The 10,021-nt window shown below is 33.1% G+C and overlaps 1 protein-coding gene across 2 annotated transcripts; it reads left to right on the forward strand.

The window, feature by feature from the left end:
* Positions 1-4,103: 4,103 nt before the first annotated feature.
* On the forward strand, positions 4,104-9,491 carry LOC132640557 (glutamine synthetase-like). Of its 2 annotated transcripts, XM_060357176.1 has the most exons (12): positions 4,117-4,280; positions 5,617-5,656; positions 5,772-5,875; positions 5,969-6,017; positions 6,235-6,341; positions 6,453-6,540; positions 7,239-7,367; positions 7,608-7,682; positions 7,813-7,866; positions 8,252-8,289; positions 8,525-8,684; positions 9,009-9,491. In XM_060357176.1, exons 1-12 carry the CDS (start codon positions 4,207-4,209, stop codon positions 9,159-9,161), a joined length of 1,071 nt encoding a protein of 356 aa, XP_060213159.1. In that variant the 5' UTR covers positions 4,117-4,206; the 3' UTR covers positions 9,162-9,491. The 2 variants fall into 2 exon arrangements, with proteins under 2 accessions (XP_060213160.1, XP_060213159.1); XM_060357177.1 differs by lacking the exon at positions 8,525-8,684 and having other exon boundaries at positions 4,104-4,280; positions 9,069-9,491.
* The last annotated feature ends 530 nt before the right edge of the window (positions 9,492-10,021 follow it).

Below are 10,021 nucleotides of genomic sequence, written 5' to 3' on the forward strand. Positions count from 1 at the left end.
AAAGAGACACACTCTTTTCCTATTAATGTTTCTGATTTATTAATGGAGACATTGCAGGAATATTGAAGGATCAATATTGAAGCATGGTGAGCATTTGTCTCAACCGAGTCATTTCTCCTCATAGTAAATGGAGTAACTAATTCTCACATTTAAAGTATTGCATAGTCATGGTTTTGTCAATCTACCTGTCTATTCAGCAAATAAATAGCAGTTCTTTTTATCAATATGTATGGTCTTGGATCTTCAACAATGATTTTTATTTAGACTTCGGATACTTGATCGACCCACTTACTTCTATTATGTCAATATTAATCACTACTGTTGGAATTATGGTTCTTATTTATAGTGATAATTATATGGCTCATGATCAAGGCTATTTGAGATTTTTTGCTTATATGAGTTTTTTCAGTACTTCCATGTTGGGATTATTACCGAGGCAACATTTCAAGTAGGAAGTTGTGCTTGGTTCCTCTCTCCAAAGTAAATGGAGTAACCAATTTTCGATCGCGGCTTACAAATATTATGTGGCACTTTTTTGTCTCTTGTATTTCTTTTTTCAAACTACAACCAAATCAAAGTACTAACATTATAAAAACACGTTTTATTTATATTTCAGCTTAATATATGGTGATCATAGAAACTCAACGAGATACGAAATTTTTGAAGGAGAACATCATATGCGACAACCATGTCTTATTTTTTGGTGATGTCATTTAATTAATTTTCAGTGTTATTGTTCTTATGAATAATGGCATCTTCTTTTTTCTCTCATCTACTTTTCATCTTTAATCGCTTGGTATCTGTCACCTGTTTTTTTGTGGAACTTATAAGAAGATTTAGATAAATAAAAAAATCATGATAACATAGAATTGTTAGCCGATGTTGTATCAACGGGCAAATTCACTAGTATATTATTACATGCATAGTAAATAGAGAAGAAAAAATAGCACACGATGTAAATGAGGTTCACCCAACTTACGTCTTCAATGTAGAAGCAAGAAATTTTTCAATGTAAAATAGAAGAAACAATACAAGAGATCTCCAATTGCAATTGTCTTTAAATACCCCAAATTCCTAAGTGTTACCCGAACTTACAGGTTCAATAAGCTTTAAAATATAAAAAGGAGGATAACAAATTCCGGAGTTACAGTCGTAATGCATTTCTGATCACGAACTACCGATGAGTCAGATTATTAATTCTAATTCATTTTGGATTATCAGCTTTAACAATCGTGTGTTTTTTGCTCAATCAAATTATCATTCAATTGCTCCTTCTGTCTCAATTCATGTGAACATTTTGTTTATCGACAGTCAATTTGATCAATTTTTAAGCTTAATTGAATTAGATTAACTCAATGTTTTAGAATATTCATGAATTATATGAAAAGTACTATAAGTTGCAATTCTTTTTACGTCAATCTGATGAAAAAATCTTAAATTTGAAATGTTTGTCAAAGTTTATATAGTTTGCATCTCGAAAATCTAACTATATCGCATAAATATCTTAAAGTGAGTATATTTTAATACAATATTAAAATATACTCACTTGACTAGTACTAAATTTGAAATGTTTGCATCTCGAAAATCTAACTAAATTGACTAGTACTTTAAAACTAAATATCTATTCACACTTACAAAGCGCGCGTGGAGCGTGGTGATACCAGTGAAGATTCAAAAAGAAGAATCTTGTGTCGAAGTGGGACCCATAAATTTGAGAGATTCAAGGGATCAGTGAGACCCATGATTACGATATTCCAACGTAACATATGAGCTGAATCGGTAGCATGTCACCAAGATCCACTTATACATTTGGTTGTTTGATTTTAGGGATATGAAAATTAATTTCACTATAAATTTGATACTGTTGTATAAGTATAAACTAAAGCTTCAAAACTATTGACACAGGAACTGAGAGAAGTAGAAATTTTTTATTTATCTATGTTTCCAGTCTATTATTCATAAGACTATAACAATCTTTTTATATTGTACAAAAGTTTTCTCCAAACTACAAGACTTAATTGTTACATTTAATTGATACATGAATGGTCAAGAAAGGTTACAGAAAGGACATCCACATTCAGTTGATTTATAACAGATACTTTATTTATGGTTCCTCGATTTTAATTGATACGCATTATATTAATATGAAGAGACGATATTAGTAACACACAATTTTGTACTTGACACCAAATGTAGGGGTGTACAAACGAAACCGACAAATCGCACTAAACCCATAATCTTAACCAAATTGAGAAAAAAAAAATTGACTTGTGGTTTGGTTTGATTTTAAAAAGAAAAACCCGACCACTATTGGTTTGGTTTGGTTTTAACTAAAAAAAATCAAACCGAACCAAACCAACCCGACATTACATGTATAAACTTTTAAAAATGTTTTATACATAAAAATATTTATTTATAATGTAATTTTTAAATATTTCTTAAATTTTTTCATAGTTTTTTATCTTTTAACATATTATTTCAAGCTTAGAATTAGAATTTTAAATGGTCCAATAAGCTTTATAGCCTTTAGATATTAGTAACTCAAATAAAACTCAACAAAAACCCAAATCAATACTAATCTAACAAAAGATATTCAATTCTAACATTAGGAATGACACTAATGTTGGATATCTATTCTTTTATTTTATATTGATTTAGATAGTGAAAATACATAACTTAATTTTATTTTTATCTTTAATATTTAGTCATGTAATTAATACTTATTAGCCGTACTTATTTTATCATAACTTTGTACTTATAGAATATGATTATTTTCTATATGCCTTATTAAGTATAGCATGACTTAGTACTTTTAGATTATGATCATTTTATTTGATGCGATTTCATTTTTTTTGTTGAATATTTTAGTACAATGTCATCTCTCATCTCACATGTATTTTGTGTTATTTTCTTAAAAAATATCTTAGTTAAATAGTCATATCTTACTAGAACTAAAGAAATATTTAAAGTACATGTTATATATTTTGTATGAAGACTTTATCGAAAAAACTCGAGCAACCCGAAAAAATCGAGAAAACCCGAGGTTGAAAAACCCGACCTGTATTGGTTTGGTTTGGTTTATAGATTTATAAACCCGGTGCAATTGGTTTGGTTTGATATTTGAAAAAATCGAACCAATCTGGTCCATGTACACCCCTAACCAAATGTATTTGATAAATAAAATTCTTTAATTGCCAAAAAATATTCAACGCATTATAACATATGAGCAATACAAAAGGTACCAGCAAAGCGAGGGCGGAGCCAAGAAGGGGACAGGGGCCGAACCCCCTTCGGTGAAAAATTACACTCTTTAATTGCCAAAAAATATTCAACGCATTATAACATATAAGCAATACAAAAGGTACCAGCAAAGCGGGGGCGGAGCCAAGAAGGGGACAGGGGCCGAACCCCCTTCGGTGAAAAATTACACTGTTTATATGTGATTAATTTTTTTATATATATATATATAGTAGATGTTAAATTCCCTTTGGCCTCATCGTGTATTTAATTCTTCATATTTTGAACCTCTTAATGAAAATTCTGGCTCCGCCATTGCAGCAAAGGATGTGGTGCCGCGGATGAGGCTGCTCCTCTCTTAACCAGAATTTTCAGATTCGAGCCCTAGGTATGAAAAAATTCTTAATGAACGCTCCCGAATAGGGCCTTACGCGGCGTGAATCCGAATTAATCGGACTCCAATAAACTTATCGAACACCGAATAAGAAAAAAGAAAGCAATACAAAATGTATATAAGGCAAAAATACTGTTAAAATGTACCATCATCTATTAAAGATTCAAATATTATTAATTCATGGTATAATATCCGATGGATTAATGGACCGGCATTTCAGTTAGCCGGTAAAATATTCAAGAATCTTCAAACAGATTCTCTTCTGCTTCCATCAGTTACCTATTCTTCGGAACAACTACGCTCTATCTCTTAATTTTCTTATCCATTTTTCCAAAAACAAATAATAATAATAATAATAATAAATAATAATAATAATTTAAGCTGTCAATTTGTCATATCATATTCCTTTTTAATTCATTAAATTAAATTAAAGAAAATCCGTGATAATTGCCGATTGTTTTTATGAACTACCTATAAAAACAGGACACTCCTCTTTTGCCTCTAACACATACACAAATCATTAATTAATTTTCACAAAAAAAAAAAGAAGCAACTTTTTGTGAATTTTTTTCATCATGTCTATTCTTTCAGATCTCATCAATCTTAATCTCTCTGAATCCACTGAGAAAATTATTGCCGAATACATATGGTTAGAATTTTTTTTCGTTATTAATCTTGTTAATGTTTTTTTTTTATTCCCTTTATTAGATGGTTCTTATGATTGATGAAATGGTGTTTTCTCTGATTGTTAGATTTCTGTATCACTGTTTTGTCGAATTGTTTACTCTGTTTGATCAGAATTTTGCAGTGTGTTATGATCTGTTATTTGTGTATACATGATAGGAGTTGTATATTTTTGGTATATTGTTGTAAGTGTTTATTGTGATCGATCAGTCAATTCATTAGATCCATTTTATGTAATTCCATCGTGTTTTTATTGGTTTTTTTTTTTCCTTAAAGATGAAAAAAGGACATTGTAAAAAGTCTCTTTCCTCTCAGGTTTGGAGCTAGGGGGCCCAAAAGGTCCATCTAAATCCACTTTCATCAAAAAAATAATACTGCAGGTTAATTTTTTATATATTAATAGCAGATGTTGAATGGTCAAAAAGGTGGATCTACCATTTTAAATTAGAGGGGTGTAATCTGGTAAAAGAATTGCACCAAATTTTTACACCAAAAGGTCAACACGCTACATGAAACATTTCGCATTTACACTAGGTCCTTGAAAGGCACCACACCAAGGAGTGTAATGTAGACCGCCTTTCCTGGCAAGTATCGGTGAATGATTTTACAGCTTGAACCCGTAACCAGGTCACACAAGATTAATTATGTTGTTGCTCCATGCATGTTTCCTCTTTCCTCATAAAGATGATGCGTTCATTGTTTACACCAAATAAAAAAACTCAACTTTAGCAGTTTATTACTAACCATGGTTAAGTGACAAATGTGTGTTGCTGATAGTAAGTTTTTGGCATGGTGCCAGGACACAACTACTCATTTGTAGCAAGACAGTAAAGTTAACATAAATGTATGTCTTAAAAAGATTTAACGTATAGTAGGTGCTGCAAATAATATGCATTCCCTCTTGATCGTGCGTGATTGAAATATTATTATTGCAAAATGTTTGCTTTAACATTTGTTTTCTTCTGAATTAGGAATAGCTTATAGAGAAAGATCCAATCTTTAATCTCTGCTTTGCTAGTTTTTTTTTTTTTACCAGGGAGTTATTTGCAGTACAACTACATCTACATGATAGTCGTTACTTTGTTTAGTTTAAGTTCTATACAAATATACAATGATATTGTCTTAAGATTTTTACACCAGCAGGTAAGTTACACGGAAAACAGCTAAAATTTTATAACGAGCATCATTTGATAACCGGAATAATAGAGTAAATAACTATTTGTAATAGCTTTAATTATACTAATAATGTAAAATATTTACATGTGTATAACTTAAATCCGTCTTCTTTGTTATGAATTCAGGATTGGCGGATCAGGTATGGACCTCAGGAGCAAAGCCAGGGTATTACTTTTTATATTTATTATTTTAGATAACAACCTATTTTTTTGTTTTTTTTTGTTTTTTGAGAGCTTGAAGATTGCTATCTTCGTAAAAATAATTCTTTTTAAATTTACAGACTCTAGTAGGTCCTGTTAAAGATCCTTCAAAGCTTCCGAAATGGAACTATGACGGGTCAAGCACAGGCCAAGCTTCTGGAGAAGACAGTGAAGTGATCCTTTAGTAAGTTTCCTTTATTGTGCAAAAATATTTTGCTAAGTTTCGTTAATTTCTGAATAGAATCATCTGACCATATTAAATTGAAATTCCAAATAGTCCTCAAGCAATTTTCAAGGATCCATTCAGGAGGGGCAACAATATTCTGGTGAGTTAATTTATTGTTGTACCTATTACTCTTATGCTCAAAAATGTTGGCAAACTCGTGTCGGTCCATCCAACACGCACCAGTTGGCATTTTTCACGAGTCCCAGCAGCATAGCCTGTTAGATATTGTTAATTTTTGGATTCTTTCTCCTAAAGTTGGATTTTTTTTAGAATATTGAACATTTTGCGTTTTTTAATTGTCTTTTGTTTTTCTTTAGGTTATGTGTGATGCTTACACTCCAGCTGGTGACCCCATCCCAACAAACAAGAGGCACAACGCTGCCAAGATTTTCAGCAACCCTGTTGTTGCTGCTGAAGAACCATGGTATTGAAAAACTCTATTTAGACTTTAAACGTAAAAAGGTTTTGTCAGTCCTTAATTTTTATTGTGTTTGATTATAATTTTCCTGATTGTTGGAATAACTTTTCCAATTAGGTATGGTATCGAGCAAGAATACACTTTGCTGCAGAAGGAGGTTAATTGGCCTCTTGGATGGCCTATTGGAGGTTTTCCTGGACCTCAGGTACTATTGTCAATACCTTCAACGTCTTACTTTGGGTTTATTAACATAGTTAAAGACTTGTTTTATGTAGTGTTGGAGATTTTGAGTTATTGTATTATCTGTTTGAAAGACATTAAAAAATGGGTGTGATAGTTTTTTCGACATTTAGTGTAATTTTGATCATCAAATTAACTTCACAGAGTTTGGAGGACATATGACGATTTTCCAGATTTGAAAAACTTGAGTTTGGACATTTTTCAAATACCGTCCTTGCAAACTCAAAAGCTTGAACTTTATGGGGTTTGAATTTTAGAATGACTATGTCAATTGCTAATACCTACGCCCTCGCCTTCCCTTCTTCCCATGATGAAGTCAATTGCTAATACCTATGCCCTCGCCTTCCCTTCTTCCCTTTTTTTGCGTTGTGTATCTGTTCTCATATGTTTGTTTTTCTAATGCCGTGAAGTTATATTGCACTTTTAACTTAAAGAAACGAAAGTGTGGCATTGTTCCCTTTACTTTGCATCAGTTTCCTGTAACATGGTGGAACTAAAAACTCTCATTCGGATTACATACGAAAACTATATAACCACTTGATTTTCTATTCAAATCTTGGAAGAACAGAAAATTATCTTCTTTCAGTAGATCATTCATAGTTCTGCTATTTTATTCTTACTAACAGCTAAAAGTTTTCTGATGAATTATATTGCCCCATTTAGGGACCTTACTATTGTGGAACTGGAGCTGACAAGGCTTTCGGACGTGATATAGTCGACGCACATTATAAGGCATGTCTTTACGCTGGGATTAACATCAGCGGCGTCAATGGAGAAGTGATGCCTGGGCAGGTACATAGCCCTTTTCCCCTTTCCTGTCCCACTTCTTTTCCAAACAGAGGTGAATTCAATATATAGAGTCAGTCAGTCAGTTCAGAATGAGAGTATTAGATGTATACAACTTAAATTTCTCTTTGCATATGTATACATTGTTCGAACTTGAATCAATTCTACATCCTAGATCCGCTTTTGTTTTCAGAAAAAAATCCATCATTCTGCGCCTCTTATTAAACATGCCATAATTTTATGTAGTGGGAATTCCAAGTTGGGCCTGCTGTAGGGATCTCAGCAGGTGATGAGGTGTGGACCGCCCGTTACATTCTCGAGGTATTTCAATACTTGGCTGTTACAAAATTTTTTCCATTTTTCAATCTTCAATCTAATTATAATGTGGAGTTTGATCGGTGCACTTGCGTTTTTTTTTTTTTTTTTTTTTATTATTATTGGTGTTAAACAGAGGATTGCTGAAGTTGCTGGAGTTGTCGTTTCATTTGACCCGAAACCTATCCCTGTGAGCTTTCTGCTATTTATTTTTTAACGTTACTTTTAATTTAGCTGCTCTTTCATAGTAAAAAAAGTACTTGCTTCAAGCTGATATTCTCTTGAACAAGGCTTGCATTTACATCTTTTTTATCAGTGGCGGAACAAAGTAGTGTGAACTGATCCCCTTCGTCGGAAAACTATACCATGCAAATAGAGTAAAAATGATCTCCTTTTGGTTATATATGAGTTGAATCACCTTGACATGAAGAAAAATTCAAGTACAGGTAGTAAAGGGGGTACAAAATTGCTTTAGGTCATCTGTCTAAATTACAACTGTGACATTCTGAATATTTTTGAATCCCCTTGTATAAATTTCTGGTTCCGCCACTGATGTTTATCCTTTTTACTGTCAGGGCGATTGGAACGGTGCTGGTGCTCACGCAAACTACAGGTAGAGGAGCGGCCTTTTTATTCTACTATACAATTATGAGCCCGTCTGGATAAAACAAGTAAAACTAACTGATAAGCATCAAGTACTTAAAAACATTCTAAGTGCTGAAACTGATTTTATGATTAAGTAGTTTACGTGGTCGGATAGAAGTGCCGCAGCTGATTATATCTTCATCCATCTCCTCTTCCGGGCTCCCTCTATATATGAGAGTATTGACATGTAATGTTTCTTTCAGCACCAAGTCAATGAGGGAAGATGGAGGCTATGAAATCATCAAAAAGGCTATTGACAAGCTTGGACTGAGGCACAAAGAGCACATTGCTGCATACGGTGAAGGCAACGAGCGTCGTCTCACTGGAAAACATGAAACAGCTGACATCAACTCCTTCAAATGGGTACGTAAACTGTTGTATTTTCTACTTAATTGTCATTTGATTCCCTCTCTTTCTGCTCGCGCACACCTGCCATGTCTGTTGCTGTGGAACTTCGGAGTTTCATTTTGACTTTCAGCTACGTTGTCAATCAATGTTGCCAAACCACTTTGTTCCTGAAACATGATGCTCTAAATTCTTTGATTGCAAAACATTCTTTGTGTTCTTTTCTGTGTTCGCTTAGGATTCTATTGCGATATTGATCTCGAGAATCTAATATAGTAGTTACAATTATTTATCCGAGTGTATCTAGTGTCTCATTTTATGTTGCTACATTTGTTTGCCCAGGGGGTTGCAAACCGTGGATGCTCCGTTCGTGTAGGCAGAGATACAGAGAAGGCAGGGAAGGGATACTTTGAGGACCGGAGGCCTGCTTCAAACATGGACCCGTACGTTGTCACTTCCATGATTGCTGAGACCACCATTGTCTGGAAACCTTGAGCTGTTCGTGAGTGTCTGGCTATGTTGCTCAGATCATCCAAAAATGTTGTCTGACTTGTGTCGGATCTTCAAAAATGCATAGCTTTTAGAGGATGACATACATTTGGCAATATTTTTGAAGAGTTTGAGCAAACATAGGTGTCTGGAGGACTATTGTTTCTTGTGTCGAAGACTTGATTAGTTAGGGTTGTCTATTCTATTTTCTCTATTGTTTCTTAGTTTCGTTAAACATTTCATTCATCAAAGGCTGAATTTAGTGTTTATGATTTGGCAAGGTTGTTAATGACAGTTATTTTTATTGGGTTTTAACTTATTACTGTTTGGTTATGAGTCCACATCTACTTGGTATTATTAAGAGTTAACTTTTGTATGTTACACTGATATAGTAGCATGATTTATGAAGATAGGATAAAAACCTACTATATATCGGCGGTTAAATTATAGTGATAGTGTAACAAAAATTACACGTCATTGCTTACACTAATTTGTTATAATTCTCTTTTCATATTTTACCATGAACTCATCACTGGCAGGAGGGGAGCTATAACTATGACTACGAGTTCATCAAAACTTTGTATTTGTGTTTAAATATTCATTTCATATGCATATAATTTACTATCGACAACTCAGTAAAAAAGATTATGGTCTAGAACTCATAAACTAAAAAATCTTGACTTGCCTTTGAATTCACTGTGATAAGCTGATAGCACATGAGGATTGCAGAGTTAGTTTCCTAGATGATCAATCAAATTTGAAAAACTGCCTACAAATATCACTTTTGTTTCTTCTAGGACAACAAAGTAACTCAATTATAACTATTTTCCTTAAAATATACTAAATACCTCAAAAGTCTCCTTATG

This window comes from Lycium barbarum, chromosome 5 (assembly GCF_019175385.1).
Source record: "Lycium barbarum isolate Lr01 chromosome 5, ASM1917538v2, whole genome shotgun sequence".
In the NCBI taxonomy this organism is placed as follows: Eukaryota; Viridiplantae; Streptophyta; class Magnoliopsida; order Solanales; family Solanaceae; genus Lycium; species Lycium barbarum.

Excerpts from the sequence above, each read along its gene's own strand:
- LOC132640557 (XM_060357176.1), top strand. The coding sequence starts at position 4,207 with ATGTCTATTCTTTCAGATCTCATCAATCTTAATCTCTCTGAATCCACT. Across the intron at positions 4,281-5,616 it reads ATTATTGCCGAATACATATG|GATTGGCGGATCAGGTATGG; the intron begins GTTAGAATTTTT and ends TTATGAATTCAG. Across the intron at positions 5,876-5,968 it reads GACAGTGAAGTGATCCTTTA|TCCTCAAGCAATTTTCAAGG; the intron begins GTAAGTTTCCTT and ends AATTCCAAATAG.